This window comes from Pomacea canaliculata, linkage group LG7, assembly GCF_003073045.1.
Source record: "Pomacea canaliculata isolate SZHN2017 linkage group LG7, ASM307304v1, whole genome shotgun sequence".
NCBI classification, from domain to species: Eukaryota; Metazoa; Mollusca; class Gastropoda; order Architaenioglossa; family Ampullariidae; genus Pomacea; species Pomacea canaliculata.
In genome coordinates, this window is record NC_037596.1 from 19,786,115 (window position 1) to 19,810,779 (window position 24,665).

A 24,665-nucleotide genomic window follows, 5' to 3' on the forward strand; every position below is an offset into this window, starting at 1 on the left:
ACCGACCTAGTACAGTTCGTCATTTAACAAAAACAGTAAAGCCACAAATCATCTGGTCATTTTTTTTCTCTCTCTAAAGACACCCGAAACGACAAATGGCAAAGCAGTAGTAAAGATATAAATAGTTACTTTCTGCCTACCATACTGCTGAAAAATAATATTCCCAGATCGTTGTATTTGAGATGCGGAACCGAAACTTGACATGTAACTATCATGTGACGGTCATATTTTAGATGTTATAGCGAGAGTTGTATCAGGTTTGGTCTTTGTTTTTAAGTTGTGAAATTTGCAGTTTTCATTTATGTAAAGGAATGGATGTTCTATTCAAGATAGCTGTGATTACGTTAATCACATTCAACTTACAATTATTCGGACGCTCGCAACCACAACACGATCCTGTCAACAACAAAGACAGCAGTGCGCAGTTGCAGTTTAAGACGGAGATAATTGATGCCCAATTTAATAGCACCCTTTATATAAAAAACGTGAGTCTGGAGCAACAGTATTTATTTGTCTATAGCTACAGCGAAACTAACAAGGTTAGTCAAATGTCGTCATTGTTTTTGTTTTCGCTTGTTAAAAATATAACATTTTATGTATGCACAGTGTTACAAAATATTAAGGAAAAAAACTGATTTAATTATTTTGATTTTCCTACAAACTATTTTTCATAGTTAACTAAGATTTACACTTATAGACTGTCATCTTCCCCCCCCACACACACACACTCTCTCTCTCTAATATATACACCTACACCCACTACATGAAGCGCTTTTGTGTAATTATGCTCTGTCTGTTTCTCTGTGTGTGTGAATCTGTAGGATGAAATGAAAGTTGTTAATTGTTGCTGTGGCTTTCTTTTACTAATGTGTTACTCAGCTGCGAGTTCTATATCAGTACAATCCCACTGTACAATTAAGGTGCTACTCAGCTGACCCAAAGTTATATTCCATTGTACAAATGTGTGACTCAGCTGGCCCAGAGTTATATAATCAGTTCAGTCCCATTGTACAAATGTGTGATACAGCTGGCCTTCAGCTATAGCTATCAGTACAGTCCCATTGTATATAGGAGAGTGGCTGAGCAGATTTAACAGAGCTGGGTTGGGTATGGAGTTATTAAACTTCCTGTATGAACCAGATGATATGGATAGTTAGGTTTCTTTGTGTCAGTAAAAATTATGCATAATAGGTAATGCTCCTGGTGTTATTCCACATGAGTAATGCATTTCCTCCAACCTTCCTTTTTTTAACTGCTGCAAATCAAGTAAAGAATTGTGTCTAAGTCATCTGCTTTCTGTGCGTTTTTCTATTTGTATAATACAGAAGAAATTTCTTTTCTTTCCAGACAACAGCAGTACGTATTTCTGCATCCAGCAAAGAAGCTGACGGCAACTTCCCTATTACTTTTGTAGTACGTCAGCAAGAGGGTATTCTTTCTTGGCAGGTCCCTGTGTATATTGATTATGTGTAAGTATATTATATGATGTGTTCATGTATGTTACTTACATTATATGTTATTGCAAAAAGAATGCAAGTTTCCAAAGTACCTTTACTATGAATTGCCCTCTGGCACAAATAAAGTCTTATCTATGTGGTCATATGAAACTTTGGTAGGAGTATATGGCTGTCTATACCTTTATTGTAAATCTTGACTGGACATCAGTAATGAGTTAATATATTTTAAAAAGTAAACTCTCTTGAGCTTTTAACTTATCCAAGAAAGGTTAAAGAATGACATATTTTTATAATCAGTAACTCCACTAAGCATTTATAAATGCATTTTTTGTAAGCTTGTTATCAATAAACATTTTTGGGAAACTAATCAGGTCCCATGTTGTTAGGATGTTAATAAATGTGAGGAAAATCCAAGAAAAAATGCATAAAATGAACTTGGAAGAAGAAAAGGTATTTTCGTGTTTGAAATGGCAATAAAAGCCAGTTAAAAGTGTGACATTTCTAACAACTGGAGTGGAGCATAGCCTAATCAGCCTGAGGGGAAAGAGTGGTTCTTTCTAATGTTAGCTCATTTACACGCAGCTTTCACCCTCTGCGTACACTCCAGCACAGGTAATTCCTTTTACTTGCATGCACAACCCACAACTGACAACAGAGTTACAAAAACAATTCAAATGAATTACAACGGTCAACAAATTTTTACAAAAGTCATGTTACTGAAATAAAATTAGTCATTTCATATCAGTTTTTATGTGCTCAACCCGAATATGAAAATCAAAATGCAAAATAGGCTCTAGGTATTTTGTAATCTGCAATAATTATTGTGTACAATGCAAAATGCATATTAATTGTAATTGACCTATGGCTACTATCTGTAAATATAAAGTCAGACTATGTCTGAGATTTCTTTGCCTGTCTCTTGTACAGCTGTTCAGGAGCATCTGGGGAGTGTCCAGCAGTAGTCAGCCAGCATGGTAGTGGGCAATTTTCCCTGCTATATTTCTTCCATTGTTGCAATATCTTATGAAAACATTTGTCATTTTCATCACTAACCATACCACAGTTGTCAGAAAGGAAATCCAGGTGGGAATGAAGGAAGCAGATCTTTAGAGACATACTGCAGCTAAGTGTCTGATGCAAAAAAGCATTCAATGCTTGTTTTGCATCACCCTGTAAGAAAGTTATTGAACCAGTCATCTTTGAAGAGCTTGCAAATCTGAGGACCCACAAAAACTCCCTCTTTAATCTTTGCCTTGCTGAGTCAAGGAGATTTTTCATGCAGATATCGGAAAGCTGGCGAAGTCTAGACCTTGGCTTTCATGAAGTTCTTCACCAAAGCAAATTTGATGTGAAGACTGGTAGCATGATTTTGTAAGCCTCGACCAGAGCTGTGTGCTGGATATTCTTCTCTCGAACTGCTACATTTTGTCTACAAGTACATTCCTTCCACCACAGTGCAGTTCCTTTGCTTGGCATAAGAAACTCATGTATTTTGCAAATGCCCGCTGCAGTCCCTTTAAAAAGGCAACTTTCTTCAAATCACCACAGAGGTGCCAGTTGTACTTGTTATACTCAATGGAATTTAGCAACTGCTTTAAGTTATCATAGTCTCTTTTAGATGGACAGCATGCGCTACTGGAAAAGATGGAAGTCAGTTTCCATTGTGCAAATGTTCTCCATTCTTATGGGTCATGAGTGATTTTTAAGGCATTCATGAGGCCCTCAATATCGGAACAGAATGCCAGATTACCTTCCTTTCTGAAGAAAGGCTTCAACTGCTGATAGCACTTTCTTCTAGAAGATTCCATTGTTGGAGTCTTGAACCTAGCAATTCTGCATTGTTCTTAGATAATTCCAAATTATAAACCAGGTCATTTAGTTCTTCCTATGTTATTATGTTTGGGGTTGATGATGCACCACAGGGAAAATCTGGATCACTGCATGCTGAATGATCAGGAGAAGGTTCACCCTCATCCTCATCAGCTGATTTAAAAGAATATTCTGCTGGAGGTTCTGACCACTTGGAACTGTTCTCAATGCAAATGGAATGTTGGGGTAGACTATTCTTGACTTCTTTTGCTTCGTTATCCTGTCGGAAAGAGGATAAAACAAGCAGAAGTAACAACTCATTTATGTGGTTGCTTTGCTTTCTCCGCACCACAGGGACTGCAAATAGCATTGATGGTCTTTTGCCATTCAACCATGTGAAAGCTGTGTTGCCCATTAAGCACATCATATACATGTATGCGGGGCCCAAGGCTTGTCTTGGTCACCAATCTTGCATCCGAAATAAAGACTTCTTCACTTGAGAAGTTTTCTGGTTGGCAAATGTCACTTCCCCACAAATATAGGAAAAATTGTCCATGGTATTAATGCACTTTTACGGCATTAGTATTCTGTATTTTAACTAAATGGATAAAATAATAACAATTTTATGTAACAGTAGCTTAAAGTGCATCACACGAAGTCTGAAATATTTTAAATGCTCAACCTTTCTGACTGGGCTATATAATACACTGCTGACATCAGCTTACTTCAGCAGCTGCCTGGCAGTAGTGCTATATTGCATCAAAAAATAATGCAATAAACTTTGGATGATGTGTGCATGATAGTATTATGCAATGTGATACAATCATTCTAGGCTTATTTAAGATGTTACAGTCCCACTAGATAAATTTACATGGTAAAACATAGACAATGAACTACATCAAATATCTTCTAAACAAGAACCAATAAAAATTTTCATGGTCATATTCTTGTGCAGTACATCAAGATACTACAGATTAGGACCTTTGTAAGTCAGTAATAATTTCAGTGTTCACCAGTATTATTAACTTAAAAGTTCAAACACAAAATATATATATATCCATACATATGCTCAAAAACAGGATTCTGCCCTAATACGAAAGTTCATGGCTGTCTGAAATCACTCTGTCCCTGGGACATGGCCATTTAAGTCCCTCGTAAAGAAAAATGGCTATGCCTACCTGCCTTTAATGATTCACAGGACAGTGGGTAATTCGATGGTGGCACACCGCTGTCACCGTTGACGGACCCCTTTTGGTCTCATTTGTTACCCACACATGTCAACCATAAAAACGAACTGTCAACCATAAAAATGAACAGAAAGCCTCCATCCTTTCAAGTCTCATATGTACTCTACCTCTACCTATGCCCCAAGTAACTCTGTACCCTACCTCTCTCTTTTCCCATCTGTAGGCCACGGTCAGCTGCATGCATCACTGTGGCCTGTCAGTCGTTAAAACAGACAGAAAGGCTTTCCTTTAGTGACCACCATGCACATATAATTAACATTCTTTATTGGCCATTTTATTCTAGTCTTGAACCAGGCTGGTTCATGACTATTGCCTTGACATGTCTGACAGTACCTTGTCTTGCTGAAATGAAAGAAAATTTGTTTTATGCAGTTACACAGAGGATCAATTTTTATACAGTCATATGGTGTTTCAGTTATAAATTCCAGTTTGTGGACCGCACTCTTTGTCCCATGGATAAGACCAGGAGGCTGAACATGACAACACAGCAGCACATTTTTGTTGATGTGGCCACGATGTCTAACAGTAATATCAGCTTCAGTCTCATGGCCAAGCTCTTGCCTGATTTTGAACTGGTGTAAGTGAATACTCATATCCTCTACGGTAGTCTACTCCTGTCTTTATGGAGTCAGACTTTGAATAATCCTGTTTGGCACTTGTCTTTCCTTAGTTGATATCTAATAAAACTCTTTGATGCAGGAAGATGATGTCTGGGTACGAGCAGGTGAGAAAACTAGAAAGGTGTATAAAAGACCTGCACTTTAAATGTGTGATGTAAGATTGATTACAAATGTACAATGGCAAATCATGAATTTAACTGAGCTGTGACTTTTTCATGGAGTGACTTAGGTTTGATAATGAACAGACATGCTGTGACCAAAAATGTGTCATGAAGTGACTTAGGTTTGACAATGAACAGACATGATGTGACCAGAAATGTGACAACATCACCATCACAGCCTCAGTATTACATGTACACCTTTCCTGAGGATGTTGACACAGTCTTGTTGAAGGTGACGTCAGATGATAACCTCTGTGCAGTTGTCTCAGTGCAACAGATCAAGGTATGTAACTTACCATGAAAGCATGGTATACACTATTGGACTAAAGTGTAGCCCTGCATGGTACAATGCATATTGCAGACAAATATATGCTACAATGTATAAGATGATACACACACTGTAATAGCAGAAATGTAATACAATAAGATTTACAGAATAACACTGTAAAAGTAAAATTTTAATACAGTAAATAAGATTTACAGACTACTTAACAATAAAAGTGTACATGAAATAATCAGGATTCTACATTCTATAAGCACACATAGAGGAAGCATGTGAAATTTAAATTATACTGGCTCATGTTTGGTGGAAGCTTCTTATAAAGGATTGTTTATTGATAATTTCTATTTTTTTTTTCAGTGTCCTGTGATGGATCTAGACAACAACATTGGCTATGGGGGAAAGCATCAAACTATGACTACACAAGCTGCGATGTTTCTCCAGGTATGTGTAATGTGGGTTTCATGGTGTGTGCATACAATACAACTTTATTAATCCACAAGGGTAATTCCAGATAGTGCTCATACTAGCAATATATTGAGATAAGTATATATATATATGTAAAAAATCTCTCTCTCTCTCACACACACTCTATAAATATATGCACACACACACATTCCCAGCAACAGTAAATACGGTTGGTGACTTCAGGCCCCATATGCATGTAAATCGAATGAGAACAACTCCATTTACCTGCTATTCGCGGAGTGCTAATCAAGACCTAGACACACTTATGGCGTATTTGTATTCCACATGCATAGATCTCTAGTTGGTCTCCATTAGCTTTCTGCAACTGGCAGCGGGAACAACTGCTGCCATTTTTAGAAGCGCCATGGCATTTCAGTGAAGGTAAAGGAAGGCTAACTACTTCCTATCATCACCTCGTTCTTCCTTTACATCGAGCTGTCATCTCTGAGGCGTCACCTACTTAATTAGAAAGTCATTGTCTCAAGGTGAGGTACTTGACCCTATTGTAGTTGAGGTGCAAGTGTAAGGCAGCGATCTCTCAGCATGGCATGTTAACATGGTTACTAGCGGCATGGGAGACAAAGAAAATAAGGAAATAAGCAAAGGGTCTGGCAAAAGGATTTGTCAGAGATTAGATGGTTTTGCGTCGTCAGCAACGAAAGTCATTGTGACTATATTACATGTGCAAACGTTTAAAATATTCAATAAATAAACATGTGGGCAAGGCTAACTTCAGCATTTCAACATTGCACCGAGCACCGTATGTTATTTGGTAATTACACTGTGACTCAACCTAAAAAAAATGAGATTTTATGGGAAGTCATTACGCAAAAGGTGAATGCCTGTGGGTTGCCACATAGAAGTGCCCTGAATACAAAGACAAACGAAGTGCCTGAAAAGTAAATATTTACAAATGTAGCCTGTGTTCAGTCCAACTTTGTACTAATTCGTTACATAATTAAACTTATAACCCAGATGATGCATTATTCAACGATTGAAAGCAAGTGACTATTTAGTATACACACACATACCTAGTTCCTCCCGATGGAGGAGTTCATTGCATTTACAAAGTGTCTACATACATGCTAAACACACACAGTGGCATTTTGAGAGGGCAACATTGTAGTATATGCTGAAAACTGCTTTATATATTCACTGAATATGGGGATTCGAACACACAAATATAATGTCATTGACAAATGATAAGTATTATTAAATGCCAGAGGTTAATTATAAGTCTGCTAAGTTACAAAGCAAGTGCTCAGTTACAAAACAAAGTGGTACATCATAAAAGAATGCATGGCTTGATTTTTTTTTTTAATTCCTAGTTTTCTACGTCTAGGACCATACCCTTCACACACACCTTTCACTCACTATTCAGCAGTTGAAATGATAAAGGAAATGATTTTGTGTGTGTATGTATATTTATATCTTGTCTCTGAATTTTTGGCATGCATAAGGTTTGCATGAATTTAATAAAACAAGTTCTCCTGCAGATGTTTAGATATTGACTAAATGCCAGACAAGTTACTAATAGCAACAAAAACCCAAATTCCTCTGCTTGACACTAATGATCTTATAACTAATGTGGGTAATAGTGTTCAAACTGTTTCTATCATGGACAGACAAGCACAGCATTTGGCATTTTTAACCAGTGCTTGTATTTGTGGGGATTTGATTTTAAAACCTTTTACTTTCAGAATTCTTGAAGAAATATTTTGTGTAATCTAGTACTTTTTGGTTCATCCCTTACATCTTCATCCATGCAGTTAGCTCATGTTTCTCAGGGTGTCATCAGTTTCTGAAGCTTATGATTCAAGAATCTTTTTTTTTTACCCTTTCAAGGGTATTGAGATAGTCAAAATATACATATATTCACGCACATTATTGTATATCTTATATGCAATCTCCCTCATTCACACCTAAACACACATTCACTGGTCAGTTTGTAACAGTTAATACATTAAAAGCTAATTGTTTGCCTCACTTATTTTTTTCCTTCTTCAGCCCTTTAATGCATATCCCATCACTGCATATGTAATCAAATAAATCAAAGTATATAAACACATGTAAACAGGCAAAAAGTTTTGGAGGGGATGTTTCTGCCCCTCTCTGTCATTCTTACCTAAACACAGATGCATACACATACATACACATATAAATTCTTACTCATATCTGCATATATAGATATATATAAAATCCCCCCTTACATACATACTTATATATGCTTATATATATATGTCACATCCACACACATACTCCTTATATATATAATACCCCCCATACACACCCCCTATGTATATGCAGATATGTATGTGTGTGTGGGGTGGATTTATATATATATGTGCAGATATGAGTAAGGGGGGGGGGTGTCGGGGGGATATTATTAGATATATCCAAATATGAGTAGGTGTGTAAGGGGAATTATATATATGCAGGTATGTGTAGGTGTGTGTGTTGGGGGGGTGGGGTGGGGTTATATGTGTGTGCATGTGGCTTATATATATAAGCATATATAAGTATATATGTAGGGGGAATTTTATATATACAATCCCCTCCACACATATCTGCATATATATATATACCTCCCAGCACACACACCCCTACTCATTCATATTTGTATATATCTATATATAGTACCCCTGACAAACACACACACCCTACTCATATTTCCACATATATAATCCTCCCTGGTGCACATTTACATCTGCTTATGTATACATGTGTACCCCCACCACTACCACACACACACACAGCCTCATATCTGCTTGTGTGTATATATATATGTAACCCCCACTGACCCACACATATCTGCTTATATATATAAATCCCCCCACATACTCATATTTGCTTATATATATATACACAACCCCCACACACATGCATATACTCATATTTGCTTATGTGTCACAGGATTTTTAGTTATTGTGCAGCAAAACAAAGGAACTCTCTCCCTTTCCTTACCTGCCACCTGCCCACTATTGAATCCTTTACACGTGCACTGAAAACACACCTCTTCTGTAAACATGACTCCTAACAACCTTTCCCATAATGCTAGTCCTTTTTCACACTCTTCCTTTTGCAATATCATGTTACTCTCAGCTCTTGTTCTTGTTATTTGGTTCCTGTTTGTGTTTTCTGTATTTGATTTTATTCTTCGTTTAGTACGGTTGATGTTTCTTTTATAGCTCATATGTGATTTGTTTTCCTGTCCCTCATATGATAGCGGTCCGGTGGCGCAACTGTTAGCACTGTTAGCGCCTTCACCAATACAGTGAAGGTTGGCTGCCCTGAGTTCATTTCTCGTCTCGGGCACGCTGATCTTTCTCTGCACGTGGCATCTGTTTACAGGGCTGGCTGCTTGCGGTAATATAGCCTTAGCTGCTGACACGGCGTAAAACACCAATTCCCACCAATTCCCCCTCCCTCATATGATGTCCATGTTTGGTTCTTGTTTTTAAGGGCTAAGAACATGCTCCTTAGGAGTGTGAGTATGGGCTTTACAAATTTTGCATTTATTATTATTATTTATTTATGTAAACCTCCCCATCCACCTATACAGTCAAATCTCCCTACTATGCCACCTACCGGGACCGAGCAAAAGTGGCATAGTAGCGAGAGTGGCATAATACGGAGGGTTCGTAAAAACGGCTTTATTTGCTCAAGTTACCTGTCAGTCCAAAGCTCTCAAGAATCGTCGGCTGGCGCTAGCTGTCTCCTCTCATTCTCCCCCTCACCTCTTCATCCTCCACCCCTCCCAACCACATCCGCACACCTGCATCCTGTCGCTAGTCGACTCCCTCCAGCTCTCCCTCTGTCACGTGACTGTGACCCGGCCAGCGACCTACCCACATCGCCACCCTCCACCCTCCCTGTGTGCGTGCTAGGTTCCGTCCACCTAACTGCAATGTCCTACACTACCATAGAGTATAATAATCGAGCATTGCGCGGAATTTCACAACTTGTGCCTTTTAACAATCACACTAAAGTGGCATAGTAGCGAGAGTAGGGGGTGGCATAGTAGAGAGATTTGACTGTATACACATTCTCTTAATTCTTCTAGATTACTACCCTACGTAATAACAAACTGAGTTCATCTAATAAGGGTCTTTTTATTTGTTGATGTCAATAAAGAATGGAACTTATAGGCATTAGGATTGTAAGAGGATAAATTATTTGTATGTTGATCAGCAAATTTTTTAGAGTTGAATAGGTAATGAAATTCGTCCCTTACCAAGTATGTAGGGCGTTTTATTTTTGGGGTCTCATTTTGTCTACATATTTCTTGTACACATGTATTTGGCTGTAGGTTTGTTTTGCAATCTTTCGTGTGTGATGCATCAAGCACACATCTACACATGTACAAGCGCCTTACAAATTCAGTTATTAATATTTTATATATAAGTTTAATTTATTTTCTGTTGGAGTCTGAATTTGAATCAAGTTGCTGTCGATAAATCCAACTACATTTGGAAATTCATAGACCCGATGTGTCTGCATCTTTGTATTTTCAGCACAATCTTGATCCAGCAATAAAATTTCATTAGATGCTCGCCGATGCAAAACATCGGTGAGTCTCGCCACAGTACGACTAACAGTAGATTTGTCTACATCAGTGAATTCTCCACACACTTCTTGAAAGTTTGATGTGACATAATATCGTAAAGGGATGACAGTGATCTCACATGCCCCAGCAGTCAGCACTAGAATGATCGCTCATCTAAATTAAATTTTGCAATACAATTCTAAGTCATCAAACATTTCAAATGGGTTCGATCTGTCATGAAACACCCGATTTTGTCTCAGCAATCAACGCTACCACTGAACACAATGAAGGCCGCCATATTTCCTCGAGAGTAGTGAGTTATTCAGCCCCAAGAGCACCAATAACTTTAAGCCCAATCTGCCAGGCCGGAGAGCTTCTCCAGACTGCCATGCGTACACGTTTTTCTCTGCTATTCATCCTGATCAGCACTACACCTGTTTAAACCCCTTCTCTGGTCTACATGCATACAGGGCCAGGTCACCTCAAGCTAGAGTTGATCAAATGAATGGCACATGGAATGAATGAGTTGTGATGATTTATTCTACATACAGGCTTTGCATACCTACAGTCAGACCACAGAGTGAAAACTCACATGATCAGAAATAGGACGCTGGATGCATCCTAAGGATTTGCTGGTGACATAAGGCTGCCATCCCTCTACCTGATTCCTGTGTGATATGTGTGTGTGTTTCAGTACAAGCATCCATAGTGTATGTTTAAAGCAATGAATACCATTAGATGTATTCTGTATGATGAATGTAGTTAATACTAATGATGTTGAATACTGTATGCGGATATGCATGCATGTGTATGCTCAGAAAAGCAACTATCAACAATTTGCTGCCTTCTATGTGGTCATCGTGGTCAAGCCCATTAATGCAGACTGTTCAGTGCAAGATATCATTCGTCGTGCTGAACCTGAGAGTGTGACAAGCAAGAATCTCTCTATTGTGATTACACGCACAATCCCAAGTGAGTGTAATCTCACCATCACTGGATGGCACCAGTTACAGCTGGGGGTAGTACTATAGTAATTGTGGTCAGTAGATAATCGGAAGTAAACCAAAATCAGAAGGAAAACTAACACAGGGAAGAAATTAAAATAGTTGTCGATGTATGCCAGTTAAGTGCAATGTCTGCCATTATGAGGGAGACAAGTTATAATTAAAAATCTGTTTTGTCATAGGCAGGTCTTTTGCTATATTTGAATGAAGGAACATTATTGCACATTTTTAGTGATAGCCCTTTTCTTCATAAGAAGAACAAAAATATTTGAACCACTGTTCTAACCTTCTACTGATTAGAGAAAGCTGCCAACAATTTAACATTTTGTAGGTGTTCTCTATACTATTTTTTGTTTTTGTAAACAAAGTTGTAGATTTGTAAATTGGTAGTTTGTATGTTGTTTATAGGTTATACATTTTTGTCGACAGTTTAGGTGTTCTTTTTGTTTGGTGTGTTATACTACATGGCTGTGTCCAATTTGTTAATTGCATGTATCCTAGCTTCACACTTCCACAAGGCTATATTTAGCATAGGTTAGGTTGGTTGTTTTTTTTTTTTTTAACGTAATTGTTATGTGTTTCTTAGCTTTGCAGCACTGCAGGGTTATATTCAACAAAGAATAGATTTTGATATAGTTATTATGTATTTCTCAAGTTCACAGTACTACAAGGCTTTTTATATAGGTATTATGTGTTTCTTAGGTTCAGAGTACTTCAAGGCTATATTCAGCATAGGTTAGGTTTTTATGCATTTCTTAGCTTTGCAGTGCATTGATCATAGATTAGATTTTTATATAGTTATAGTTTCTTAAGTTCACAGTACTACAAGGCTAGATTAGATTTTTACTTAGGTATTATATGTTTCTTAGGTTCACAGTACTACAAGGCTATATTCAGCGCTCTTAGTATTTTCTTAGGGTTTTACATAGTTGCTGCCATCATTGGCTGCATCTATCATGGCTGGTAAGTAGCAGTTAACTTTGATTGTATTGTCGTTATAAGCATGGAAGAAATTTCCACCACTGATGTTGTTAGCATTATAAGCACCACTGTCATCACCACCAAGAAACATTCACTGCATTCCCAGAAAATGTTTGTCACACATCTGTATACTAATGATCACTACAATTACAAGCACTTAAAGATCATTAGGCATGTATAGAGTTTTTGTATGCAATAATGTCAGTCATGAGTATCCTGAACTAACATATGCAATGAGAGGGTATGGTGGGATCGAAAGATACTAGTGGGCTGTAGGAAATAAGTGGTTCAACAACACGTACCTATTATCCCAGTGTTATACTTAAGCAGTGATTTTTATTAAAAATATGAATTCATCTGAAAGTGTAGCAAACTTTAATAAACATTCACGGGTGCAGATTTTGATTAAAGGGATACTCAAGGCTTGTGATAAGGCTGTGGCGACGGTCAAAAGTTTCAAAAATATATTTAGTTACAATTACAGATCACGAGAGTAATACAGGAGAAATAAAGTATTCGTTTCTCACTTAATTACCACTTATTAGCACTATTTCAGTTGCCAATGTTTACAAAAATTGAAAAAATCCAGTGCAATCGACCCTTGTGTCCTTCCGCCGAGTAATCACGATATCTTCCCGAGATGGTCAAGCAGACGAGTCTCCTTATGACATCAGTCTCCTTATGACGTCAGACGCACAGGAAGTGTCTGATGTCGTGGCAAAGATTTGTCATCGTCTTTTTATTCGTATGACACATTTTGTCTGTAAGGCTTGTAATGCTCTGTCTTTCGGAAACTGATGAAAAGAAAATTTTGAAACTTTTCCCATCTTTTCGTGGCAGTTGGGTGCAGCACATTCTCGAGGCATGGTTCTCACTATGGAAACCACATGTCATAGGGTCACGTGACGGAGAACAAGACTTCGTGGAAGCAAAAAAAAGAGTCCCGTGTAATTTCTCTTATTAAACACAACATTCTACTAAAAACCTTCAACGTTTTCCACATGAACACACATATAAATAGACGAGATTAAAATTTATACTCTTCTTTACGCGATTCTAAGCAGTTTTATTTTGCCTTTAGAATCCCTTTAAGTCGAGTTAAGCAATCCCAGGTGCAAACAGTGATTTATTGGGTTAAGTTAAACAGTCATAGGTACAAGCTATGGGTCAGGTCAGCATTCCCAGATTCTTATTTATGAGGTCAAGTTAAACAAGAAGGAATCTCTTATTTGCAGTGGGTGTCACAGAAACATCATGGACTTGACCCATGCTGAGAAAGGTGAGAGAACCCATACTTTGGGATAGAATGTTGTCAGCTTAAAGGTGTATTTACTATCGTATGGACATGAGGTTTTGGGTGGGTGGAATTGTTGTCTGGTGGTTAGTGGCCTTGGCTTTTGATCTGATCTATCCCCAGCGGATAATGAAAAGGTTAACAGGAATAGACACAGCTGTGAGTTCAAGAAGTTGTTTCCCCTGAGCATGATGGACAACATACATGGCTGCTTCTGTTGCCAATGAAATCCTTTTATCTTGTGCATATGTGTTCTAACCTATTTGTGATCATGCATATTGGCATGTATTGTTGGTTCATGTCATGTAGATTACAGGTCCTTTTTTTAAAAATCTTCTTGTGTAACTGCTTAGCAGTTACATCTGAATAATCTGTATTGATCTCTAAACATGTTAAAGAGTTTCTGTAGTTATGCTTAGTTCACTGAGCATGCTAGCAAATAAGGTAGATATGGAGGATTGTTCAGTGTTCATTCTCTTATTTATTTACCTGACAGAAAAGCTTTTGGGCTGTACCTCAATGACTGGAAGTGTAGAAGGTAGCCAAGGGCATCAGTGCTATGATAGCCAAAGCAGCATGTTATCTGATGGCAATATCTCAGGTTTGGTTTTTATGTTGTCTGTTAGCATAAGTTAAGATTGTGTTAAAGCTTGTTTTTCTGTAGTTGGTTGATTCTGTTGTTCCAAAGACCAAAGTGCTACATCATTATTGAATCCATTCAGGCTGGGAGAAAACATAATATTACTTTGCTGTATTTGACTCAGAAAATTGATGTGAAACCTGTTCCATAACTGAATGATGATAAGAAAGGGCGAAAGATAAAAGGACACCAGTGCAATGATCCAGTTTGATTTAATTTATTTAATAAATAGACAAAAGATAATATATCTGAAAGTAAAATTTATATAATAGAGAAAAGACACTATGTCTGAAAGTAAACTTTGTATGATAAATAAAGAAAAGATAATGTGTCTGAAAATAAACTTTGACTTTGATTTTTCAGATATAAAATATTAAATTATCATGTTCCCTTTGTTTGTTCATTGTGATAAGATTTTTAAAAAAAAGTGATCCATTTTTACTTATGTGAACTTTTGAGAATAGGCAGCTCAGACATTTGAATGTTGTCAGTGGATTTATCAGTACATGTTTTATGTCTGCAGAGTGTGAAAACCAGCTTCTGACAAGATCACAACTGTCAGCTTATGGTTCCATAATGAAAAATCCGCTGTCGGAAAGCAACCATTCTGCAGGATCAGGTAATATGGAACCTAATGTTAGTACTTCATACAGAAGCAGCATTGGGGACAATGATGATGAACTGGACACATCTGATGTTGACTTTCTACCTGATGCTGACTTCGAAAAAGATGTCTTGAGGGCTAAGGTGAAGAGATTATTTTTCAGGAAATAAATATGCTTAAAGAGAAACGTAAGATTATTTTTTTCCCTAATCCTAGCCAGGTTATGATTTATGCACAGGCTTGTTTTAAAATGATGTGATATTGACCTATCATTATTTATTATTATCATCACTGACCCTTATTTTGTGTGGAGGTCAAGTTTCAGGTGTGAAAGGTGTAGATGGATCACTGATTCTGGTTTGTTTTTTTTTATATTGTGAATGATGAAATTGTGCTATCTGGCTTTTGAAACAAAACTTATGAAAATTGCTGTTGGTACTTTATTCCATTTAGTCATTTGACTGTAAAATCACTTCAAAAACCCATCCACCACAACACCCTAACCATAACCCATAACCCTAACCTCCACAACAGCCTAACCCTAATCTTCCACAACCCCTGCCAGTTGAGGATTTTCTTCCTCTATTGGAAATCCTTAGTAGATATCTGCCTGTACTGTTGATTGTTAGTAGATATCTGTGGGAAAAAAGTTTTTCTGCCAAAAATTCTGCCTAGACCAGCATTAATGTTAGTGAAAAAAAAAAAGCATTGACTCTGAGTTTGAGCTGAAGCCCACAACAAGCTCTTTAGAAAGGGAGCTGGAAAAATTTAAAGAGTATTTTAGAAGAAAAGCCACATTTGGTGAATGAATTCCATGCTATTGAACATGGTCACCCTCAGTTGTGCAAACATGTGAAGACTTGTTCCTATAATTTCAATCCCAACTAGCGTGGTGAAGCCAATTTACATCAAGCAGTCCAGGTCAAGAGAGTGAAAGAATGGTAGCCTTTTATGGGACACAATAATCACATTTTGCTTACCATTTCTTTATATTATTAAAAGTTATTTAATGTTTTATTCGCTTATTTGCATGCATGTGTGTGTGTGTCCCTGGCTATATAATTACTTGAACAAGACTTGTATTTTTGACAGACAGTGCTGTATGTCAGTGACTTGGCTCGGAAGTCTTACAAGAGGTTGTCCAAAACTTTCAAGGTCTATCACTGGTGGGTAGCCCTGTGTGGGTGGGTGAGGGATGTATGTGTGTAGTCCTATAATTGCATGTCTGGGGGGTGGATGTGTGTGTATGGGTAATCCTAACCCTGATTTTGTGTGTCTGGGATGTATGTAGGTAGTCCTAACCCTGATTATTTTTGTTTATGTGTCTAGGGTTGTATGTGTATTCTTTTTGGCTCTTGGGATCTTTGGAAGGGGTTTCCTAAATGACTGCAATGTCATATTGCAATATTGTCCAAATATGTGGATGTGTACCTCTTCTGCTCTGTTAAAATATTCTAACATTACTTGTCAATTGCAATGCATTGGCCGCAGGGAACTGGGCACTTGGGTGACAGTTATGGCACAACTCTGACCACCCACTTTAACACAGTATTTTAGGGGAATGTTACAATGTTCACACACCAGTCACCTATAATAACAAAGTGCCTCATGAGCTCCTAGCCCTCCTATGATCTATTTGTCCCAAATAGAGTTACCACATAATGTGATCTGTTTGTGTCCCAACTAGAATTACCATATGATGTGATCCAGGCTCGTTCTTAGCCCTTGTAGAGCCTGAGGCATAGAGAATGTGCAGGGCCCTCAACACCATGATCGCCATGGTTTTAATCAAAAGTGCGGGGCCCCTGACGACTATCAAAAGTGATGGGCCCTAGGCAAATGCTTCATCTGCCTGCCCCTAAGCACAGCCCTGATGTGATCTATTTGTGTTCCAACTAGAGTTGGTATTAATCAACTTGACATCTGTCCCATTATCTAGCCATGCATATCGCAGCTCATTAGTTGCCTGCTCAACATAAAACCACATCAGCTTGCTTAGGTCTGCTTACTAGCCATGTGCAGGTGTATCTGTATTTTATTCTACAACATATTGCTGACAGAACTAATTACAGAAAATTTTATTTACTATAAGCATCAGTTGATGGATACCTCTCCACAGATATGCTGCCTTCTTTACTGTCACGGCAGAGAATTTGTGCCTGAAGAAATATTTAATTATTGGCCTTGGATCTTGCTTTGTGTAACAGGGTTGTGACTGTAAAAAGAGGTGTGCCAAAAAAAAGCCTCTGTACTTTGACCCTCCTGTAAGCTTTATCAAAAAATACCAGAACTTGTTATATAACATGTTGTAAACCAATGAGTTTATGTGGCAAACTGGGCTTATCAGAATTTTTTTCATGTACCAGGAACCTCATTACCATTGCCATTTTTTATGGCTTGCCTGTAGCCCAGCTGGTCTTGACTTACCAACAGGTGAGCAAGAAAGGAATGTATATGTTTGTGTTGTGTGTGTGGATAGCCCAGCTGGTCTTGACTTACCAACAGGTGAGCAAGAAGGGAATGTTTATGTCTAGATGAGCAAGGAGAGGGTGTGTGTGTGAATGTGTGTGTCCCAGCCTGTGGCCCAGCTGGTCTAAATGAAAGAAGATACCTTTTATGCAGGGAGACAAACAGAAAGTGAAAAAAAAGAGTAGTTCAGGGCAAAGGCAAAAACATATAGGGTGGAAAACAAAAAGAAGGAAGAAAGCGACTTAGCAAGGCCAGCACAAGGGAAGCATGGAGGGGCCTGAACACGATGGGTCGAAACAAAGTCTGCTGATCCGCTCTTGTTTGTTAATGAGCTCAACACTTTCTACGTGCGATTTGACGTGAAAGACTTCAACAAGGAAGCAGATAATATCTATTCTATATTGTCTGCAGCCTTTATCACAGTCTGTGAGCGAAATGTCATCAAAATTCTCTCTCATGTTAACCTGCGTAGATCTCCTGGACCTGACAACATGCAGGCAAGGTTCTAAAGGCTCTTCTTTAGCGATCACGTGAACCAAGTGTACGAAAGGGCCCAGCAAAGACTGCACCTTTTGAGAAAACTTCTCAGCTTCAATGTGAGCTCTTTGTAACCTGGTATGGTCACCTCGTCAGAGACAAGGCAAGGCTGGCCAGAGTCATCCACCAGGCAAATAAAATTATTAGTACGTCTGTGCATCACAGCTGCCACTTTCTGACTCTACCTTCATGCAGTCAGAAAGAGGGCATGCTACATTACTTGAGACCAAACACACCCTCTCCATCCCAAATTTCAGCTGTTGCCCTTGGGCAGGTGCTACAAAGTGCCACGTGTGTGGAAAACTGCCTACCAGAGGTCCTTTGTGCCAGCAGCCATCACCATCCTAAATAAAAGGCACAAGGACTCATAGGGATGCCACACTACCTGGCATCCTTCTTAGAAGGTTTGCAGGTATGTGTGAGAAGACGTAGGCATGTGTGGATGTTGAGTGTCTTTCATGGGTATGTCTGCTCATTATGTTGAATATATAGATTTACTCATTATGTTTGTATGTGTGGTTGTGATAATGAGCAAAAGAAAAATTTCTCTCTTAGCCTTCTTTGGACAGACAACAGAGTTTGATTTGATTACTAACATAAACAGGTGAGCAAGGAGAGAATGTATGTGCATGTGCATACGTGTGCAAGCATTTGTGGGCATACATCACGTGAGATTATATTTCTTCTGTGTACTGTACCAGATCACATGACTTTGGAGATCATCCTCTAGCTACCTCAAATCAAGCAGTCCAAACTGTTCAACACTGTAGGACTAAACGAAATTCAGCCCCACCCGACACGTCAGTGAGCACTCATCTCCAGTGTTCGACCTGCTCTGACCGTGTTCAGTTGTGTGGTGGCTATCTCATCCTTTAAAGCGCTATAGACTTACCGTGTAAGATGTGTGGTGCGGCTAAGTCCCCAGCTATGTCACAAATGGAAGGTGTCTCAACTGTCTGCCATGTTCCGCCAGTCTGCCATGTGTCGTCTGCCGAGGCTGGTCAGAGGACAGGTGGTTCGTGACGAACCGAGATGGGATAGAACTCCGCTCTTTGTTAATCTTGTTAGAGAAACATAACCTGAGAAAAGGTTAGGTTAGACCATGGATATGTATAGGTGGATTATTTGCTGTCTGTCTGCCAAGACCAACGCTTAGCCTCTTGCAAAGTTCTCTGCTGTTAGTATCGGCGAGCCTAAACCAAGAATGTGACAAAACCAGAAGCTTTGTAGTATCATGCCTCGTTTTAATAGTTAACCTGAAATGTGAATAAACCTAAAGCTTTGTAGTAGCATGCCTCATTTTAGTAGGGTAGGGTTAGTGTTAGAGCTAGAGATAATCATGTGCCAGCAGCCCAGTAACACAAGTTCGAGGTTAGACGGCCAGGAGGCTGAATTTTTTTCCCTAAACGCCTCACTGAAGGGAAAAACTTTGGAAGCGTGACGTCAGCGACATATATATTGTTCTTCCATTTTTTTCCAAGTAATTATATGTACACTGATGTAAACGTGTTTGCATGATCTCAGGCTTTGCTGGACACAGGCAATGATGATCTGTGCTATTACAACTTTGACTGTGCTCATCCCATTCATGACGTCAGTGCCTTCAACAACATTATCAGCAACATGGGTTATGTCCTCCTGGGTCTGCTGTTCTTTATTCTGGTATGGCGAAGGTAAGGCATGCACTATTGTGAGTGTGAAAGCATGTGTGTGTGTGTGTGCAAATCTTTGTTTTGCCAATTTATAGGAAATGTGTTCGTATTCTGTTAAATGTATCATGTTATTACTGATGAGTCTACTCATAGCATAAGTTAGTTTATAGGTGATGAAGTTTACAGCTGGGGGTTCCCAGTCACTTAATCCCCAGACACTTAATCCCCGACACTTAACCCCCTAGACTTTTAATCCCTAAGCATTTAATCCCAATTGCTGTACAATATATACAGTATATACGTATGCTTGAAGTAGGATAGAAGTTCCGGCATGCGATCATGCTGTGGCATTGACTCTGCAAGCAATTCGAAGGAATCGACAATGTCTTCTTCACGTACATAGGCAAGTGCTGGGAGGCATCTGACCATTCCATGTAACTCGTCGTCTTCGTCATAGTCATTTCTCATACCCAGTTGATGATGATGATGATGATGATGATGATGATGATGATGATGTCTATTTGTAATGCGCAGGTATCCATTCAGAAGAATGCTCATTGCGCAGCAAAAAAACAAAAAAAATAACAAAAAGAAAAAAAAGATAGTGAACAAATATATAAAACACCAGAAAAGTAAAAATAAAGGCAGAAGTGTTGCTTGGTTGTTTAAGTCTGTCTTAAATAAACAGATGGGTCTTCAGTCTTTTTCAAAACGTGGTTGGTGAGGTGATGGTGGAGAATGACGATGGCAGAGCATTCCACAGCTTAGGTGCCGCAGTTCAGTGACTTTGCGTAATACCGCTTGACTTAAGTGAAAGTAACATCCCGTTACTCTACAGGACTGAAACTTCTCTCGAAAAGCAGTCATCGCAGCTTTCTCAAAGTCTGTTACTATAGTCTCTGGAGCTGCATTAGGCATTAGCTCTCTAACTGCATCCAACAATCTATTATAGGCTGCACTTGATTTATAAAGGATTAAGTGTCTGGGGATGAAGTGTCTGGGGATTAAGTGACTGGACACCACAGTGGGGTTTACTGACCCCATGTTTAGCTAAGATAGGACATGACCTTGAGTGTAAGTAGTTTTGCATGGCATATCCAAAATAAGTGAGATCTGCTCCAGTTTATTGTAAACTATTGGAATATATATATGTCAGCGGCGTGTTCAATTCACACTTTCACACTACTCGGACTCACTGTCTACATTAAACACACACACACGATACTGCGAACTATATATATCTAAAGTTTGAAGGTCTTCCACGCCGCGGCCTGTAAATCCAAGTTCACGTATGTTTTTGAATATTTCGTTAAAGTCTTTAGTTACTCACACCGCACTGTCTGACGAGAACGTCTGCACAAACCAAAAATAAAACGTCCTGGTAAATTCCTCCCTTTCCCTGGTCCAGAAATTGTGCAGTCTTGGCGACACTTGGCTGATATCCACAAACAAAACTTTTAGGGGAAACCACATACACTTTCCGGTTCCTCATAGGAGTAAGTGCTGACTTGGCAGACACCTAGTCGACGACTAAGAATATATTCCCTGGGATCAACACACAAGATCCAAAGCGAACACCACAAATAAATCCTCTGGGATCGACACATAAGATCCAAAACGGACACTCCACACTTTCAGTCCGCTTCTCTTCGCTGCTCACAACCGTCTCCTTTCTTCCAAATAATTTTCACCTTACGTCCCTCTCAAATTGCGTCATAAAATGACGTCGTGTTCTGACGCTAAACACGACGCAACAAAAACTCTCTGATACTGGCAAGGGCAATAATCCCTGACTAACACAGACAGGGGTAACCACCCCATGTTCCTAATGATATGTAAGTGTAATTATAAATAATTTTATATTTCTTTGATAAGAGTAAAATCACTTTCTTTTGCTACAAATATTCAGCAATGGTATGGTTGTCCTATTTTCAGTTTACATTATTATTTTATTAACTTCAAGACTATTTTTATTTGATTTGTACAGAGATTTATTGCATCGAAAGCTTGTGGTAGAAAACCCAGAGTTAGAGCGCTGCTATGGGATTCCACAGCACTATGGGCTGCTGTATGCCATGGGTCTAGCTCTTATTATGGAGGGTGTCACAAGTGCCTGCTATCATGTCTGCCCCAGCTATTCTAACTTCCAGTTTGGTGAGTGTGTGGAGCCAGCATTTGTGAACATCTGTGGGAACCAGTAGTATAAATCAAAATCAGTTGTGGGAAAATCAGTGTGAGTCAGAGAAAGCAGGTGATAAAAATCAGGGTTAGTCATCCAACAAATGTTAGTTTTTCCCAAATAACAGACATAAGCTTATGCCAGCATATGCCGGTTTATACATGTATTCAGGAGTCCCTTCATACTAGCCATTTTAGCAAGCTCTAGGTAACAAGAAAATATTACACTTGTTGATGTGCAGAAAAGATTTCCCACCAAGTGGTGCTTTTGGTCAGGTGTTGGGGGTTGGGTGGGGATAATAGAAATAGTGGGTCTTTTTTTCCCATTATGTGTTAAAATAATACTGATAAGTGACATCATAAGTTCTGACCAGTATCTGCGTTTTTAGATGGTGTGGGATAAAATAGTGTGAAGGGATTTGGAGGATTATAAAAGTTGCAGCAGACATAAATTTGCATTAGGACACTCAACTTTTTAAATTTACTAAACATTTGGTTTTTGAATCTAAGACAAGCTCTGTGTGTGTGTGTGTGAGCATGCCCACGCATATTTTTTTTTTACAGATACATCCTTCATGTACATTATTGCCTGTTTGTGCATGCTGAAGATATATGAGACTCGCCACCCTGATGTTCAGGCCAAAGCCTACAAGTCTTACTTCTCTATGGCTCTGCTTATCTTCATAGCTGTCCTTGGAGTGGTCAGTATTTCTTTTTGCTGTACTAACCAGTGTGGCCATTATGATGTTCTTAAATAGCTGTTAAATATACATGTTACTCATCCCTGTTATCAGTGAACTAAGTGGCTGCAAGTGAAGTTACAGTCATCAGGCTATGCAACTAGGTATGGTGCACAATTGTAGTGCTTTTTGCTTAAAATGCTCTCTGTGCTGGTAAATATTTTACAGTATATTGTTGAAAGATTTATGGGTAAAATAGTGGTTTCATGTAATAAAAACAAATGAAAGGTCTCCTGTTTTTTCGCAAAAGTAAATTTGTTGTGTTAACAGAGAAGAATGCCATATGATAAGCAGTAGAGCTAGTACCAATGTTGGGAGATTAAATTTCTATAAACAACAGTGTTATCTATGTGATAGAGCTAATATAGTTTTAGTACCAAGATAGGGGGATGAAGTGTTTATAAAGGATAGTGTTATCTGATAATTTGTAGAGCTAGTGTCAACACAGGAAGAAGAAAAGTACCGTAAATTTCAGACCATAAGCCGTGACTTTTCCCCCCATAGCTTTAAACCCTGTGTCTTAAACAGCAATTCAGCTTGCTTGCGTTTCCTTCCGATTAATTTTTCATTGAGCTCCATGTTAAAATGTGAAATGTTCATGTTGTTACAGTGTTAACTGCTCACATTTTTAAATCAAAGCCACATTCACTTGCAACACTCAGATCAGTTTCTGAGGCACACACCCTCATCATGCCAAAACAAGATGAAAGGCCTACGATGCAGCTTTCAAGTTGTATATACTTGCGGTCAAGAAAACAGTGCTGTTATTTGTGAAAAAGTAGAGATGGGTGCAGCTTATAAACAGATGCGCTCCTTAGACCGAAATTTACGGTACATAGCATTCATCAGTTTGCAGCAGGAGATGGGTAGCATTCAAGTATTCTCTGTGGAGCTAGTGGTTAGTAATCATACTGCATTAAAATAAAACATCATAGGCCTTGATTATAACAGTATGTTATAATATTGGTTATAATATTAGGTTGTGTGCTTGTTTATTTGCTTGTTTATGTGTTTTCAGGTGTATGGTTCCAATATTTTTTGGATTTTTTATGCCCTGGTGCACATGCTGAGTAGCCTAGTGCTCAGCGCACAGATTTATTATGTCGGACGCATCAAACTAGGTATGTTGCTGATAATGGCATGAATGTTTGGGGGTATATTTCAGCAATGTGATACATGTTTTTCCTTTACAGTTAATGTGTAAATATAATTGTTTGTCAGCCATATCAAACATAAGTTCAGTCATTTTCCTGACTGACTGGAAGAAAGCAGTGACTGATAGGCATCTTCAGCTTTGCTGAGTTAGCAGGCATTTGCAAATCTATCCACTGCTTGTTGTTCATTAGCCAGCTCTTCTATCAGCTTAGGTGTTAGCCAATGTGAAGAGTAGTTTTCATGTGCCTTGATAGGTCAATTGACCAAGAAAGACAAGGTTTTGCCATTTTACAGTTCCCAAAAAGGAGCGCTTCAAAGAAGGGATTAATCTCTGAAAGTACTTTTGTATTTAGAGGAATTTTTTTTCAGGCACTTGGCTTTGAATGGCAAAATTATCTTCTTAAAATCAGCAGGTAGTGCCCTAATCTCACACTTGTTCAACAAGCTGGAAACTACAAGTGATGTGTGCAGCCTTTGCTTGATAGTAAAACTTATGGAGTTGCTTTGGCGTATCATGTCATCCTGGCCATCTCTGGTTTCGCTTTTGCAATTCCGATGATGATTTTTGCAATACCATGCAGTTTCTGTCTCTAGGTTGTGATGGCAGGATGGTGACTTCTGGAGACATCAGCCTGTTATCTTCCTCCTGTTCTTCATACCTGTAGATGTTAGGGCTATTTGTTTTGCTGTTGTTAGGAGTTTAGATGTCTTTTTTGGCTGTTTACCATTTCTACTGTATCTTTGATGTTGTTTGGGCTGCTGTCTATTTGCCTGAGGTCTAGCAGAGAGACTTTTACTGAGGTCTTAAAATTTGCTGTCAGTT

The 24,665-nt window shown here is 38.6% G+C and overlaps 1 protein-coding gene across 6 annotated transcripts in view; it reads left to right on the plus strand.

Annotated features, from left to right (window-relative positions):
* The first annotated feature begins 4 nt into the window (after positions 1-4).
* LOC112568391 (SID1 transmembrane family member 1-like) overlaps positions 5-24,665 on the plus strand; it is a 43,389-nt gene continuing 18,728 nt past the window's right edge. For 3 of the 6 annotated variants that reach the window (XR_003100079.1, XR_003100080.1, XR_003100081.1), the window contains exons 1-16: positions 5-539; positions 1,348-1,469; positions 4,929-5,090; positions 5,433-5,577; positions 5,935-6,018; positions 11,407-11,560; positions 12,462-12,555; positions 13,809-13,852; positions 14,364-14,468; positions 15,031-15,254; positions 16,204-16,277; positions 17,478-17,544; positions 19,642-19,790; positions 21,757-21,923; positions 22,512-22,648; positions 23,706-23,808. Coding sequence is in view for 3 of the 6 variants with exons in the window: in XM_025245685.1 (XP_025101470.1) it covers positions 312-539; positions 1,348-1,469; positions 4,929-5,090; positions 5,433-5,577; positions 5,935-6,018; positions 11,407-11,560; positions 12,462-12,555; positions 13,809-13,852; positions 14,364-14,468; positions 15,031-15,254; positions 16,204-16,277; positions 17,478-17,544; positions 19,642-19,790; positions 21,757-21,923; positions 22,512-22,648; positions 23,706-23,808 (2,059 nt within the window). In the remaining 3 variants the exon portion in view is untranslated. The remainder of the gene's footprint in view (positions 540-1,347; positions 1,470-4,928; positions 5,091-5,432; positions 5,578-5,934; positions 6,019-11,406; positions 11,561-12,461; positions 12,556-13,808; positions 13,853-14,363; positions 14,469-15,030; positions 15,255-16,203; positions 16,278-17,477; positions 17,545-19,641; positions 19,791-21,756; positions 21,924-22,511; positions 22,649-23,705; positions 23,809-24,665) is intronic. The other 3 variants (XM_025245685.1, XM_025245686.1, XM_025245687.1) reach the window with 3 other exon arrangements.